The sequence below is a fragment of the Sesamum indicum genome, linkage group LG7 (assembly GCF_000512975.1).
Source record: "Sesamum indicum cultivar Zhongzhi No. 13 linkage group LG7, S_indicum_v1.0, whole genome shotgun sequence".
In the NCBI taxonomy this organism is placed as follows: domain Eukaryota; kingdom Viridiplantae; phylum Streptophyta; class Magnoliopsida; order Lamiales; family Pedaliaceae; genus Sesamum; species Sesamum indicum.
In genome coordinates, this window is record NC_026151.1 from 3,736,340 (window position 1) to 3,754,046 (window position 17,707).

Sequence of the window (17,707 nt, forward strand, 5' to 3'; positions counted from 1 at the left end):
CCCCCCCCCCCCCCCCTTCTGATTTTCAACACCTACATTAATTACCATAATCCCATTTTCCCTTTTCCCTTAAAAAGCAGCACTACACGCCATTAGAGCTAACCCAAACTGATCAAAGCCTTACCCGACGTCCCGCGAAGAATTTGAGTTCTTCCGGCCTTATTTGGAAGTATCAACATCGAAATTAATTGTAATTATCTTTTAATGTTACTGTTTGATTTGTATGTGGGGCGGAAAAAGATGGGCCAATAGTGTGTGGGAGTTGTCTGTGAAGAGGTCTGCAACTGTGGCAGGGCCTCCCATGCTTTCCCCAAGCAATGTCTTTACCTTTCTGTCATATACACAATGCCGCTGCCACTCTTTCTCTATCTACACACATACATGCTACTGTGCTTCGGGACTTGCTCATGGAAGAGTACACCTTCTACCCAATTGGAATTCACCACTAGCCTGCAATTTGCGATCGAGTAGGCTTGTCAATAGACGGGTGTTACTATGCTCAAATTCATATTAAATAAATACTCGTAGTTGTTACTTATATATATTTATACCCGTATTTGTCAATGAGCGGGTTTTACTTGTATATACACCGTGCCCTCAAACTCATCAAGAATCGTCGACTCCTCTAATTAACCAAAAGTTTGAGGTGTTTGCATTAATGTTGATTGAATTTCGAGTAAACTCACACTCCAAGAAATTAGCTCAATAGTTACAAAAAAAAAATATTGTTAAAATCAACGTCAAATTAATTGACAAATAAAATTTTCGTTGCTACTCTATATTATTAACAATTCGTTATTAAAGTTGTTAACAAAATTAATTTCTCTGCTAATGAATAGCAAACATCTTGTATTAAATAATGAAAACTTTACTTGCTAATTATTTGAACATTGATTTATTTTTCCGCAGCTATTGAGTCATTTTTTTTTTATAGCGTTATTACTAAATAATTCAAAATTTATACAAATTGCATGTAAAGATAATCTTCTTAAGACACACAAATGAATTTTATTTTATATAAGTGTTATATATGTATTAAATAAAATTTAAAAAATATAGTATCATTTTGTAATAGAAGATTTTGGTATATATATATATATGAATTGAAGTATAATTGAAGTTAAATATGCATTTTGTTGGAAAAGGTTGTCGAGAAATGGGCTTTGCGATAGTACTAATTTTATGTATGACCTTATGTCACTAGACTACCCAATGCCATATAAGCCCAAACCTCATGATTTTGGGCAGGTAAGAAAACCATATGGCTTATTTTGGGCCTATATTGACGGCCGAAAGGGTATGTTAGAAAATGTTGAAATCTTCATTACATGGAACTAGTAGATTAAAAAGGAAAACTGAGAAACATGAATAATAAGAAGAAAAATGAGTTCAGACCAACAAGTTCGAAGTTCTAGGCTCAAGTTCCACCAAGTATGTGGGTATCTCACTTTAAGTTGATTATTCTAATTTATTTATTATTAATTATATTGATATATTAGTTGAATTGAAGTGTTGTTCAGTACATCGAATGAGTTATTATAATTTATCAACATTTATTAGCTAAAAAAAAAAAGAAGAAGAAGAAGAAGAAGAAAAATGAGTTTATCAAGTAAAAAGATGGTTGTAACGTTGATATGGCTATTAATTGAGATTTTTACATTCAAGTTGATTCAGTTCAGATCAAGTAATTAAATTACAGGCGCCGACTAAAGATTGATTGAGTGAGCAGGAGTACAAGTAAAAAATTCAATCTCTTGCATCTACCTATTCAAACATAGGCTCATATATACCCTTTCGTTTGTAACGGAAAAGGATTTTTCGACCAAAAAAAGAGACATCTTAATATATATCTTAATTCGTATAAAATTTTACAATAAAAGATTCAAACTATTGACCATCATAACTTAAGCTTCACTTGAGGCAACAAGATGTTACACATCATTCATCAAAAGAACAAAAAGACAAACAGAGTGATACATTGACCTAAAGAGCGTGCAGCGATGACTAGTATTTAATTTTTTACAAAGAAGATAGTAAGGAGAGATGATTCCTAGTATTCGCAGTTGTAAGAAAGTTCACTTTCTCCCCTTCTTTGCTGCCCTCTTCCATTATTCTTCCAAACAACATTGGATTGCAACCAAACTCCATTTTCATCACTACATTCATTTCTCCTCTCTCCAACTTAGCCTTAGCCAACCATCTCTGCACTTTCCCAGAAGTAGTCTTTGGAACACTTCCACTCTCCACAATAACCACTACTCCAACTCCAATTTTCTCCTCTCTCAATACACCATTTCTAATCCCTTCACATATTTTCATCAGAAGACTTGTTTCCACTCCCCTTTGCAACTGCGCTACGACAGCTACCGTTCGCAAGAACTCAAACGCTGCAAGGCAACCTGCTCTAAGTAGCCTTGGCCCACTATTATAAGCCGCGGTCTCTATGTAATGAGGGTGGATTTCTCGACCGTCAGTCTGTTTAATGATGTCTGGGGCCCGGCCAGTGACGTATAAGTACCTCTCTTGTCCTATGACTATTCCTCTGTCTTGTGTTCGGACAAAGCATCCAGCCACCTTGTTTCTTAGCCTAGCGTTGAAGACTTCGTGCGTTAACGTAGGGTGGCCGAGGTATCCGGAGGCGTTGCTTGGAGAAGATATCCATATTTCTCCTTCAACGCCATCATCAGCAGGCTCATTAGTTTCTTCATTCACAACCAAAATCTCAATCTCCTCCTCCATGATTTCTTCCTTTGAAGAAGGTAGCTTGGCACTAGGCAAGAGATTCTTGTGGACTGGAAAATTTCCCTTACTTTCACTTCTCCATGCTGTGGATACAAAGGTGCAATTCTCGGCCAAGCCATATGACGGAGAAATGCTTGAGGGGTTGAGCCCGTAAGGCCTGAAAACTTCAACAAATTCTGCTACTGAAGCCTTGTAGATCGGCTCATTGATTATGATCAGGTTCTTCATGCTCCCTAGGTTTATAGAAGAGGTCCCTTTATCCACGCCTCCACGCTTAACGACGAGGGGCAGCGTGAAGGATGGAACGGGAGTACAAGTAGCGTTGTACTCGGTGATCAACTCGAGCCACAATCTAGGCCGTTTTATGAAAGCGTTGGGGGATGTTAGCACGCATGTTGCACCCGATACAATGGCTAGTAGCAGAAACATAAGGCCACAATCATGGTACTGAGGCAACCATGAAACGATGACGCTGTTTGGATGGAGATCATAGGCTCTTCTAGCTACTCTTACATTGTGAGCTGCTGCACCAGCAGTCACAAGGACTGGCTTAGGAATCCCGGTTGCACCTGAAGTGTACTGAATCAAGTACACATCATTTGCTTTGCATCCTTCGTATTGCAATGAGTTCCGTTGCGCGTCTCCCACCTTCATTTTCCCCTTTAGGTCCTCCGTCTCAATCCATCTAAGCGTCTGTAAAAGGTCAGACAGTTTGTTATTGCTGGAGGCTACGTACTTTCTAACGCGGTTTACATAACTACGAGCTGCTAAGGCGGCCTTAGGCTTAGCTTGCGAGAGAACCCTGACAAGGTGATGATGATTGTCGCTGGCAAACGACGGGTGCGGCGGGACCACGGGAACCGCCAGAAGCCCGGCTCGTTGACAAGCAAATATGATCTCCACAAGCTCAAGGCCCGGTGCACACAATATCACAACAGTGTCACCCCTTTGCAAGGAAAGCAATAACTGTGAGGATGTGGACTGCACTGACGCGTTGAGCTGCTCGTAGGTTAAGGCCGACGAACCGGACACATGGACGGGGCCGTCTTCGGCCCAAACGAAGGCCGGCTTGTGCCGAAATGCAGGTAGGTTGGCCCATATAGGGAGGTAGAGATCCACCACAGGCTGGTCTGGGAAACAAAGATCATAGTTTTCATAGTTCATGATTCTTTGAGGTTAATTTGGTTTGATAGTAGACAACCTTGTATAAGCTGGTCTAAGTTATATATACAAGAAAGATGAAAGAAACCATGATGGAGGATTTATGATTTAAACTCTGTCCAGTGCACAGAGTACAAAAGTGATGAGAGGTGATTGGCAAATATTCCATGAATATCCCACTTTAGATAAGTATAAAACTTGGTGAATTTGATGTTTGTGTGTGTTTTATTCGTAGATTTCTATGCTGTTGACACAGACTAATCCTAGCATATACCCCAACAGTATCAGTTTAACTAAGTTCTAGGAAAACACTAAAAAGCAGATAAAACATATGTAAGGATAATGAGAAACACAAAGAAAAATGTGGTGATAGTCTCCTGTGGTTGAATTCGACATTAATATAAGTAAATTACAACATGCTGTTATCAAATTTATCATAATTATAATTGTTATTTCATTATTTGAAATTTACAAATATTCTATTAAAATTAACAATCGTCTAACAAATACCCCTCGTGATAAATAATTATAAGGAAATATTTGTTGTATGAGCATTAATTAATCTAAAGGGAAATTTAAATTTTTCAAACAACGAAAAAATATTTGTAATTATTTTTAACTAGAAGGGAGCCCATTGTAATTATGTTATATATAAAATGTTAAACGAGTGCTTTATTTAAAAGTTTAAACTGTTAAACACAAAATAATCATTTAATATTAATATTTTAGCAAACCTTAATACACTAAATCTCAATGGTGTGAATGTAATTTACCCTTAACATAATCACTTTTCCCTCTCAATAAATCTTGTCTAATCATAATCCAACCCTCTTGAGTTTGAAAATTACGTTTCACTCTCAGTAACGATAAAAAAATAGAAAATTCTTGATAAAATATTTTTTTTCGACCCTTATTATAAATTACAAAAACCTTTAAGGTATCTATTCAAATTCCAGGTACCTACCCTAATATTTTTATTAAATTCAAAATATTCTCTTTATTATTATTTTTTTCATTTTATAATTAGCGTCGACTGCTATTTATACTAACAAGATAATTCTTGAATATTTAAAAACACTTTTGAACAGAGACCAAGTCATAATTCAAATTTAAATTCATAGCACTTTATTTGGATTTAATTATCAATTTGGATCATTATCCTTTTCTCGTTTCATCACTTATATATATTAATTATAATTGGAATTTCTCTGCTGTCTTCTTGTTAACGTATTTTCTTCCTATCCTTTTTCTTATTTAATCTATAGCATTAAGTATGAACTATTCAAATTCCTCCATATTATTATGTATATTAATTTTCAGCCTCCCCTAAGATTCTCCCAAACATGTATATCAAAATAAAAAAAAATATAGTTTTTCCTTGCAACCTCTGTCAGCATCGACGAGGTTGTCATCACCTCTTCTCGTTTCTCATAATTGTGTTAAAGGTAAATTACATCGGACTTTTATGAAATTTATTATAAATATAAATATTTTTTTACTATTTAAAAAATTATAATAGCCTCTGAAATTAATAATAACATAACAAATATTACTCGTAACAGTCCATTGTAGATGGGTATTTGTTAGATGGTTATTGAGTTTAGGAGGGTATTTACATTTTTTACACAACGATGAGATATTTATAAATATGATAAGTTTTAGAAGAGCCCTTTATAATTTACCTTTCTGTTATGCTCTCTCTAAGTATATCATCCACCGTTACCTCTGCAATTGCCGCCTGTGATATCTCTATTTATATATACTTATATATTTTGCTTGAGTGCAGTGGATTGCGTGTGAGCTTTAGGGCTTTTGCAAGTTTCAAATGAATGAAACCTGTAAAATAAATGTTAACACTTCAATTTAAAGTCAGTGACGGATTAAGAATGTAAAATAATAGATTGAGTAATAAAATTAGTAGAGCGTAGCCAAATTGTGCATTGTGTAAGTAAAAATTACAAAAAATGTGTTTGAGCTTGCTATTTATAAGAAAATCGAATATTAGAAGTGATCAGACCTAATCTCTAATTTTGAGGCTCTATTGGGATAGAGCAACCCAATTTCAGAGGGATATTTTTCAGGGAGTAGTTAGTAACCAGCTGGAAAAGATCATTTTCAATTTTTCAGAAAGTGGTTAATGACCAGTTAGAGAAGATCTTTACTATTGCCCTCTCGCCCACATGTATCTTAACCTATTCATGAGTTAGGTTTAACCCTTTCTTTCACTTTTTTAGTCCACATGACCTCTTGGGAGGCCACGTGTCCTTATTCATGCCTGAGCTCCAACTGAGTCAGGCCATCTCTATTAGGCTTTTCATGAGAAGTTTAGGTTGAGGCCCTTTTGGGTTGTCTAGGCCATTCAATTGAGCCATTTGAGTCGATTTCTTGACCGAATGCATCAATACTAAACCACGATAGAGCGATTACTATCTCCCTTCAGTTCAAATTTCGTCTGCTAACATATACAACTTTCACAACCTTTTTTTTTTTGTTTATTTAATATTAGCCGTCATGGTACGTCTTTTTTGCATGCACAATAAATAATCTTCCATAATTTAAAATACCTTATATATGTTATATATAAACCAACATATCACATTTTATAAAAAATAAATAAAGGAAGAGAGAAAATCAATATAGAAGTATTATCGACATAACAAAAAAAAATTAGTGTTACAGTGTCACAAACCACCGTTTGTGAGTAAAAAAATGACTTTTTTTTTTAAATATTAGTATATATATATATATATATATATATATATATATTTGAACTTTCGAAGCCCAAGAGATTTAGGCCAATACATGGACTGACCCATCCTAAGCTGTAGCCTAATCACCTTTAATTTGTATTTCAAAAGCCCAAATAACCAATAAACAAAATAAAATAAAGAAAAGCCCCAATAATTTTCCATATTAAAGTGAGGAATATAAACTCAAAAATATTGAATATCCAAACTATAATTTGTACTTTCTGAATTGGTTTCTTCTTTGGGAGGATTTAATGTCATTATATTTATAAACATAATTTTTCATTACTCATAATTTTTAGCATTCATCAAATAAGTCAAGATATAAAGTATATTTATGTTAAATTAGCTTATAATTGGTAATCTCGCACCAGTACGTGATTGATACATATGCCTTTTTTTTAATTAAATAAAATTATAATTTTAGAATAAGATGCATACTATACACAGAAAAAAATATAGTAATTTCTCATCCAATGAGCGGAAAAAAGTATGAAAATGTATCAAAATGTCAAAACATCATACATATTATATCGGAACACAACATCTGTCCATCTAGCAGAATACATCTTTGCAATTATGTCCGACATGTCAAGCGACATTTTTGTTAAAACAGCCAACGACGTTGATCAATCTGGCACGTTTCAGTGACGTTTCATAATTTTCTTTTATAGGTATATCGAACTTTATGTATTATATATGATGTATATATATGTATATACATCTCTAATATCTAAATACCTATAGATAATGACAGTCTTGACAAACCCATGTCATATGTTTTGAAAAGAGATTATATTCCATATCCATATCATATCATATCTGTAGTATATGACCATACCCCTGCATCATTGCCTCTTTCTTGTAAAAGAAATCTACGGTTTAGGTTCATTGTTAGCACCATCCATGTATCCGGACTGTACAGGGATACAAATTTGTGGAATAATTAGGTAAAATGTATGGTCCATATTTCTGCTTGATTTGATATTTGTCACTACAGAAAAATGTTGGATGGAATTACACAAGATTTTCATATTCTGTTCTTTGGATTTTTGTTTGGAATAATTACACTTAAATTCTTTTTAAAAATAACTTTTGAAATTATATTTGCATCCTCTTTATAAATTTTCAATTTACACTCGATCTCCTTTCGTTGGGGTTCGGACGAAAAATACTGATATAAATAAAAATAATAATAATAACATAAAATTTTAATTTTGCCACTCTTTGAACATTCTCATGTATATTTTTGTTCTTTTAGGAATAAATGTGATTATATATATATATATATATATATATATATGGGAGTGAAGGTAACATTATTTTTTGTCCAAATGCTAACAAAGGGGTTCAGATGTAAACAACAAATTTTCAAAGAGGGTGTAAATACAATTTAAAAACTTTTTTGGGAGAAAGTACAATTTTATATTTTTAGAGGGTCTAAATGTAATTAACCCTTTTTTGTTATGAAAATTCTCTGTTTATTTTTAAATAACTTTCTTCTTTTTCTTTCGCATATCCATTTGAAGATAAAATTAGGAATTATAACAGAATTAAAAGTGTGTGGTATCTGTAAAAAATAAATTAAAGCTAAATTAGATAGTGTCTAGAGAAAAATTACGTCTAATACAAGTATAAGGGATTAAAGACCGTTTTATGCCTGTGCATTAAAAGATACTATTGTTTGCTTATTATTTACATTTGTTTTTTATCAATAAAAATTATTGTTCTTAAAAAATATAAAAAAATAATTATTTCAAAGTAATAGCATATTCATGTTTCATCTGAAAAAAAAATAGAAAATCTATATAAATTGTATTGTTCAAAATTGAACAGACATAAAAGCTAAGAAAAAAACAACTACAATATTTAAATATGTAAAAACAACGTAACTAGACTAGCGTTTGATCACTTCTGCCATTAAAAATTAACGGTAAAACATGCGGAGGACTAATTTGAATTTTTTTTCAACAAAATAATACCAAAATAGAAATCCCGTAAAATATGGGACTCTTAAGGAAGTGTGCGTTTTTTATGGAAACGAAAAGGTGATTTAGCTTACAAGTATACAAAAGAGAAAATCTTGTAAACATATATTTTCATTTGAAAATAATATTTGTATTCAGTAGAAAAAAAATTAGTATTAACTACAATATTAGTGGCTATGACTAAAAACCATGATAACGACTTAAATAAAATTAATACAAAAAACTAGCTTTCCGCCATGAAAAAATTATTTGTCCGGTTAAGTGTCATGATAAAAAAAAAAAAAAAATCATGGCAAATGTTTTAGCCACCCTCGCAAAAATCACGACCAAGAACAAAAAAAAAAAAAAATCATGGCAAATGTTTTAGCCACCCTCGCAAAAATCACGACCAAGAACTATTGCGTGGTTGTGATCAATAACTATTTATTATGATAATTTATTATTAATTATGATAATTAATTATAATAATTAATTATAATTTAATATTATAATTCTTAGAGTGATTCTTACTTAGAAACTATTGATTACTAACAAAAATTAATTAGTTACGATCCAAGAAAATCTTATTAGAGAAGGAAATTATTTATACGAGAAGTATACGATTGAATCCAAGAAAATATTTTGATTAATTCTCAAATGTTTTTGTATGCTCAAAAAAAAAAAAACTAAAACATAATTATATGCTAACAATAACGGCATACTTGATGTACGTGTAAATAATAAATATATTGGAATAAATATTTGTTATTATAAATTAAATTCATATCAGATAAAAAATAATTAAAAATACGTATTTAATTTTGTGCAGCAAAATTATACGTTATGGAGATTTTTAATAATGTTTCTTTTATTTTCTTTAAAACCTTTTGAATTTTGAGAGGAATCCATCGAAAGTTCACAAAATGAAAGATTGGAAGTTACATGTTATATAAAAGGAAAAAGTATTATTTTAGTCCGCTAAATATGTATAATTTTAATTTTAGTCCGATATGCATTCATAATGGTAAATTATCCGAAAATCTGACAAAAAATTAAAAGTAAGCAATTTCGTAAGTTTTTAGACATATTTAACGGATTAAAATAATACTTTTTCCTATATAAAAGATTAACATAAGATACGGATGAAAAATAGGTGAGGTTATGGAAAGATTTTCTCTCCTTTGATAGAGATTAGTAATTTGTAGCGTGCTCGATGTGCGTGCAATTTCTATAAATATCATTTAAAATAAAATATTTATATTAATTAAAATATATATATAAAATAATGAGTTAGTATTAAACTTATAAAAAATATAATCACAAAAAAATTGAATAAAAATTAAAAAAAAATAACTATTAAAAGTTAAGGAGAGTTGGAAGTTAATAAATAAATAAAAATATTAAATAAAATATTAAAATTAACATATCAAAATAATTGAAACACCAATTAACCCTACTTCAACTATATATAGTATACATAATCACACTGGCCTTAATTTTTTGAAGTTTGACATAACATAGACCCACTGTGGTTGAGAAATTATATCTTTTACTCATAGTATTTGTTTTTGTTTAATAAATAGATCTTTTCGTTAATCAAAATTCACCAAATTTGCTGATATAAGAAAATGAAATATTGAATGAAAATCTATATTTATATTTATTATTAATTTATTGCAAGTCAAATAAATCTTTTATTGACCAAACTACTCCTATCTATCTTGACACGGTAGTGCATTTGAGGAGATATATTTTTAGTCTTACGAAGATATTTTTCAGAAAATATTTATTTTACTCGTAATTAATCAATAATAAGCCAATTAGGTTTAAATATGGATTCTCATTCTTTTTTTTTTTGAAAAAAAATATTAGCAAATTCGATAAATTTTGACTAATAAAATAATCAATTTTTTAAGAGAAAACAAACTTAATGAATATTAAATATAAGTTCTCAATTATAAGAATTTTACATATAATTATACATATCTCATAGAACAACATAATTAGTTCTTGTTTTTAACAAATAGTTGTCGTGGTGCATGTCGTTCTTATATGCGTATAATAAATAAATTTTTACCCTTTGAAATATATTATAAATAAGAGTAAGAAATATCTATCGACACATTATATTAAAAAAGAAAAAAAAGAAACAAAAACAATAATTTATCGATTAATGTAAAAATTTAAAAATTAAATAAATTAATTATCTTATTCAAATATATTTTTGACTTTACAAAAAATTCACACCATATCACACAGCATCGTTTATAAGTGTGGAGGCTTTTCTTATTTATATTGGTATCGATGAAGTATAAACAGGGATGAACCACAGCGCAAGATTAAAAAGTGTAATAAATTAACAATCAACTAATACTCGCCACATGTTAATCATCGGGATGTTGTCAGTTCATATACGAAAGCATCATTCCCGATATGTATATTCATGCCCGTGATGTTTTCCAGGACGATAAATATTTAAATGTCAGGAACAGACACATACGCACATTTGTAGCAGCCAGATATTCATGATATGAGTGTGTTGTTCGTCCTCTTTCTTAATCAACTCATCATATCGTCAAAGTACCAGAAATTCTTCCAACAAATGATTGTCCCGAATGGCCCTATAATTTATGGAAAGAGAAAAGACAGCCGCCAATCTAATTACCTCAACAATTTTGTCCAACTTAAACACATGATGTAGACACGAAGCCTTAAGGGACCATGCCATAATTCATAATCTTCTCATCCATTCCAAACTCTTCTTCTTCTTGAAATCAACTGCGACTTCAAGAGTCTAAATTTAGGCCACTTTCTTGGCTGCGGGCAGTCGGGAATTGAGTTTCTTGAATTGGGTTTTCATTTTCTTGGATTGAAGTTCAGTTGGGGAAGATGAGTTTCAGGGATGAAGTGGAGGATGGGAGGGGGGATTTGAGGAAGCCATTTCTGCATACTGGGAGTTGGTATCGGATGGGATCGAGGCAGTCTAGCATTATGGGTTCTTCTCAAGTTATAAGGGATAGCTCTATCTCGGTCTTGGCTTGCGTCTTGATTGTGGCTTTGGGTCCTATCCAATTTGGTTTCACTGTAAAGTTACTTTCTTTGTTGCTCTTCAGTTCTTTCTTCATGATTGTTTGGTTGCAAGAGGTTTGAAATGTGTTTGAATTTGAGCAAACTGGTTTGTTTGGTTGCAAGAAAATTGAAATGGTAACTGAGTGGAAATTGGAACTCTTAATTGAACTTAATACAGTTGATTATGGTTGAGTTAAGAAAGTTTGTTGTAATTCTTGATTTTTTATCTTGAATTCTTTGAGACAGTTGATTAGCAGCTTTTGAGTGCTCATAGGGTGTGGTGTTTGGGCTATGAGTAGGAATACACGAGCTAAAAATTAGGAGATTTGCCAATGTTGCAGGCGCCCGACATTTCCAAATGCAGGCTTTGTATGTTAAGGATTGTATCGGGATTGGATGAAAATGGATTCTAGTGTGCCCTTCTGTCTAAACATCTTGTAACTAAACTTTAAAGCACTGGAATTTGTCATGGCTATCGAAATTGGTTTTGGTTAGTGCTAGAGTTCATTGTATCTGTTTCTTGAGTGTTAGATTTTAATGCTTTTTGTTTTGTGTTACTTTTTAACTCCATTGGCGGTGGACTTAGCTCTAGACAGATCCCATTTGGCTGCCGATAGTATGATGCTATTGGATTTACAATACATGTTTTTCTCAATGAACTTGTATGCCACTGAATATGGGCTAACAGTTATCTTCTTTGTCATGTAGTCTGGTTACTCTTCACCAACGCAGTCTGCTCTGAGCAAAGATCTTGATCTTACAGTCTCACAGGTTAGTGATGATCAATTGTTTTATCATGATTGTATCGGCATTTCTTAATTCAATGTAGTAACTCACATGCTTGGAGCAGTTCTCTTTATTTGGTTCTTTATCAAATGTGGGAGCTATGGTTGGAGCAATAGCTAGTGGTCAGATTGCTGAGTACATCGGACGAAAGGGGGTAGGAGTTGTTTCTATCTTAGTTATTTACAAACAGTCGTGTCATATTTTTGTATTCAAATCATAAGTTTCAACTAATTTCTCTACTCGCAGTCTTTAATGATCGCTGCCATACCTAATATCATCGGTTGGCTTGCAATATCATTTGCCAGAGTGAGAATTTGCCACCTTTTCTTGGGACCCTCTACCTTTTTTCTGGATGGAGGCTTTCAATTCATATCAAACTTTTTTTATGTACATTAGGACTTTTCATTTCTCTACATGGGAAGACTGTTGGAAGGATTTGGTGTGGGTATAATCTCTTACACGGTGAGTTCAGTGCTTCTACGTAATTATTGTAGCAGTCGAAAGTTTCCTGATAGATTTAGTTATTCTTTTCTGTTCCCATTGCTACAGGTGCCTGTATATATAGCTGAGATAGCACCTCAAAATCTCAGAGGGGGTCTGGGCTCCGCGAACCAGGTTCACTTTGTGTAACATTTTATCATTCATTCTGTTTCACTACAAGACATCACGTAATCTTACTTCTATGATGTAGCTCTCTGTGACAATCGGAATCATGCTAGCATATCTGCTGGGACTATTCTGTAGCTGGAGAGTGCTTGCAGTTCTAGGTAATTGTGTTATATGATCTTTAGTTAGTTGTTCGTTCTTTCAACTTTGCAGTAATCTCATTCATCGTTATTATATCTGAGCATAAATTATAGAGTATTTATCAAAGCGAAACTTCTGTAAGAATTGTCTGCCAAATTCCTCACCTTTTCGTTCCTTCCACCTCCGCCCACACCGTCCTTACATTCAAAAGGTTTGCCACAAAGGTTGCTGAGGATGTCTAAAATCCGTATTTGTTTGCAGGAATATTGCCTTGTCTAATACTGATACCTGGCCTTTTTTTCATCCCAGAGTCTCCTCGGTGGTTGGTGAGGCTACAAACAAGTTTTTTCTTTTGATTTCTTGTTTTAACAAAGACACAAGCACTGACGTATCTGCTACATGAAATCAGGCTAAAATGGGAATGATGGATGATTTTGAAGCTTCTCTGCAAGTTCTTCGTGGATTCGACACTGATATCACCCTTGAAGTAAATGAAATCAAGGCAAGATTTCTCCCATTGTTTTTTTTCCAAAAACAGGGGACCGAAAATGCTGTTTCATGCTTTATCATTATCTTCAACTTGTTCCATCCGTACATCGTTCTTACATGATCCTCGACATAGTAAACAAATGCATGAACAATGCAGAAGTCAAATTTCAATTTTTCAATTGCAGAGGTCTGTAGCTTCAACGAGTAGAAGAACGACAATCCGCTTTGCAGACCTCAAAGTGAGAAGATATTGGCTACCTCTCATGGTGCGTAGTTTCTTGGAAGGCTTCTGAGATTGATATGCTGTGTTTCTTTCCTGCTTTTGAAGACGACATATCTTAACCTGTCCTTTTTGTTCGACTCTCGTCCTGCAGATAGGAATTGGTTTGCTTGTTCTCCAACAGCTAGCTGGAACTAATGGTGTTATATTCTACTCCACTACTATATTTGAATCTGCTGGTGGGTAAAGTAACCTCCCCTTTCCGGAAACATGGAATTATAGTCGAATTTGTAAGAATAGGCACATTATTTCCAGTTTTCCGCTCTGGAACCTCTGACAGTGCACATTTTGATAATCTAACTTAATGTCCTAAAGAGAAGTTGCGATGGAATTTTTGGATTCTATAAAACTCACATGCAGTAACTTTAAAAATGCATCACCCGGAAAGATGCAAATTTTCGTTCGTTGCTTGGTTTTCTCCATTTCGAAGTCCTGTTTAGTTTGAGTATATTTATAATTGCCTTCAGTTGAAGGGTTTTTATACGGTAACTTGTATTAACAGGAATCTCATCGAGCAATGCTGCAACAGTTGGTGTTGGCGCTATTCAGGTTAAGCTTGGAAACATGTACATGCCAAGTATTTTTTTCCAAAAATAGAAGACATACAAGCAAATATCTCTGCAATCTTGCTTGTTATACTCTAATGAATATCTAAATGTGCATGTTGTTAGGTATTTGCTACTGCAGTTTCAACATGGTTGGTCGACAGAACTGGGCGGAGGATTCTACTAATTGTAAGTTAAAGAACTATAACATCTTTAATGTTTAAGGATTTATCAGATCACTTTACAACAACGTAAGCATTTCTTTTAGGTTTCGTCTTTTGGGATGGCTCTCAGTCTCCTAGTTGTTGCCATTGCATTCTTTCTAAAGGTAATGATGCTTTTACGGTAAGGAAACAGGTCCAGGTCATAGATATAAATGCAGAACTCTCAGTTTACCTTTTACCTGATATGCTGCTGTTTGATTCTTCCGCAATCCAAAATTGTTCAAGGGTTTTGTAGCCGAGGATTCTTCATTGTATGGCATATTCGGAATTCTATCAGTAGTTGGGGTCGTGGTACGTTTTCTTACCAGTGCATCTGATGATTCTTGAATTTTCATTTCCACAAGTTCCTTACATTGTCAACTGTCATTTTTTATAGTGTATGATTGTCTCGTTTTCACTTGGAATGGGTCCGATCCCATGGCTTATAATGTCTGAGGTACTGTCTTCCCCCTTTGCTCCTTAAATCGAGGTTCTTGATTTTCTTTCTGCATTTAACAATTGGGAGCTTACTACCTTGCTTTATATACTAGTACTTAACGTTCGACCAATGATCATCATATAGGATTTTCCCAGTATTGTGTTCTGACACGGTTGTCCCAATTTATGGTATCCCAGATTCTTCCACCTAAGATCAAAGGCCTGGCCGGAAGTGTGGCGACATTGGCCAACTGGTTCTCGTCGTGGCTCATTACTATGACTGCACCATTACTGCTAGCTTGGAGCAGTGGAGGTTCGTACAACACTGTCCCTGTATTGGTTCACCATTGCATGCCTTTGGTTATTTCTTTTCTGACTGATGTAACTAGTGTTTATTTACGCAATCTTGAACGATGAACATTACTATGTCTTTCGTTTCTCGACAGGAACTTTCTCACTTTACACGGTGGTCTGCATTTTCACGGTGGCATTCGTTGCCATTTGGGTCCCGGAAACGAAAGGCAAAACACTAGAGGAAATCCAGCACTCCTTCAGATGAGTCTTCTCTCTTCACATTCCTACTTCTAAGCTCAATAGTTTGTAGCTCTTTTGTGGTTGGAGCCCCGAGGTCATTTTTGTAATGTCGGCCACGTGTCGTGCGGGGGAATTTCCTTTTATGCCCTTTATCTTCGGTCGGGGAATTATTCAAGGGTTTTTTTATTTTATTTTTATATCGAACACTCTATTTGTTCTACAATAAATTGGCGATGCTTGTAAGATTCATAGTATTCATGAATACTCATAAATTTAGTGTCAATATGTACAAGTGGTTATTGATCAAACTTGGTGGTGATCACATATTGATCATTTAAGGTGTACTCATATTTGATGCAGTTGCTCAATGTGGGGTCATCTGATTTACTTGAATTTTTTACGGCAAAGGACAATTGACCAAAACACTTTCACTGTGTTTGGTTTTATGTTTTCGCATTTTCTAAGACAAAATAAAACACACTCAATGTTTGTTTTTATGTTTTTACATCTTACCTGTGTGTCTTTTATTTTTCAACTTTCCATATATAATATATATATATGCACTTACATATATAATATAAAATAGACATGATTTGACAATAAACAATAATTTTTATCTCAAAAAAAATATTTATATATAAAAAGATATGATTTGACAATGAACAGTGATTTTTGTCTCCGAAATACCAACATCAAACCTACATCACTTATTTTAAAATATTTTAAATTACCTCAAAACACAAATCTAAACATATCATCTATTTTCAATACACACTTATTTATCTCTATTTTTCTCTCTCTATCTCCGAAACACTCAAACCACAAATCCAAACACTATGTTTAATTTTAACACTTGTCGACCATTGATTTGATGAAAAAATAAACATTAAAAAAATCAATTTAGTTAACTATTTATGTTTGAAATTAATTTAAAAAATTCTAAAATACAAATAAATAAAGAAATATAATTCATAATTGATATATTATCTATACTTATCATCATTGAATTGAACATGAAATTTTAGTTAAATGCAGCAAGTTCCTCCCATCAAATCCTCTTCTAGGCTGCTGGAAGAACTTGACTAGACTGACACGGAATGCAACCGAATTCCGGATCTTTTGCCTCCCAATAGCGCTGCAAATGCGACCGATGGGTTTTTTTTCCTCTAATAAATAAGTTCATTTGTTATTTAAAATTCACAGAATTTATTGATATTAACAAAAAACAGGATAAAAATCTATATTTACCACCCGTTGACTTATTACTAATTTATTGCACGTCGAATAAATATTTTTAAAATCAAATTACCCTTATATATTCACTCATTAATGCATGTGAGTAGTTATATCATCAATCAGCGTAAGGGTAGTTCAGCCAGAAAAAATTAATTTGGTCTAAATATGTCGGTAATAAGTCAATCGAGGGTAAATTTCAATCTTCATTCAGTTTTCTTGTTAATATCAACAAATTCAATAAAGTTTAACTAACGGGGTACCTATTTCTTAGACGGATGCAAATTTTAAGAGTAATAAATGTAACTTTTTTCCAAATTATGGGAGTGTAATTATCCATTAAATATATGATCAATTAAAAGTGTACTTTGCATTTATAAAATTGATATAAATAATCTTAGAAGCATTTAAATGCATAACTATGAAGAAAGCAAATATGTGACTAGATATAAATTATGAAATTTGATAATGAATAGAATATAGCTTTTTCTATCATATTAAAGATGGCCCTTTGTAATTAAACTTATATCGCTCATTTATTTTGAAAACAAGTGTTTGAAATACTATAAACCATATATTTAATTAGGAAAATAAAAACTACTTTGTTATATATAAAAATCAATTTTACTCTTTGCTACCTTGAAATTTAAATTTGGTCTTACTCATTTTTTTCTTCAAAAAATATGCATTATAATAATAACTATTAAATAGCTTTTACATAAGAATTTTTTGAATTTATGATAAAATAACGCTAGAAACGATGCTC

The 17,707-nt window shown here is 32.8% G+C and overlaps 2 protein-coding genes across 2 annotated transcripts; one reads left to right on the forward strand and one right to left on the reverse strand.

Moving 5' to 3' along the window:
• On the reverse strand, positions 2,020-3,906 carry LOC105166292 (long-chain-fatty-acid--AMP ligase FadD26). The gene has a single exon (XM_011085600.1). The coding sequence runs from the start codon at positions 3,904-3,906 to the stop codon at positions 2,020-2,022; it is 1,887 nt and encodes a 628-aa protein (XP_011083902.1).
• LOC105166133 (sugar transporter ERD6-like 6) lies at positions 11,131-16,133 on the forward strand. The gene is made up of 18 exons (XM_011085373.2): positions 11,131-11,701; positions 12,395-12,457; positions 12,537-12,626; positions 12,719-12,778; positions 12,869-12,934; positions 13,022-13,087; positions 13,164-13,239; positions 13,481-13,545; positions 13,629-13,721; positions 13,894-13,974; positions 14,083-14,167; positions 14,491-14,537; positions 14,660-14,722; positions 14,802-14,861; positions 14,983-15,048; positions 15,134-15,193; positions 15,373-15,487; positions 15,621-16,133. The coding sequence occupies exons 1-18, from the start codon at positions 11,507-11,509 to the stop codon at positions 15,731-15,733; spliced, it is 1,464 nt and encodes a 487-aa protein (XP_011083675.1). The 5' UTR covers positions 11,131-11,506; the 3' UTR covers positions 15,734-16,133.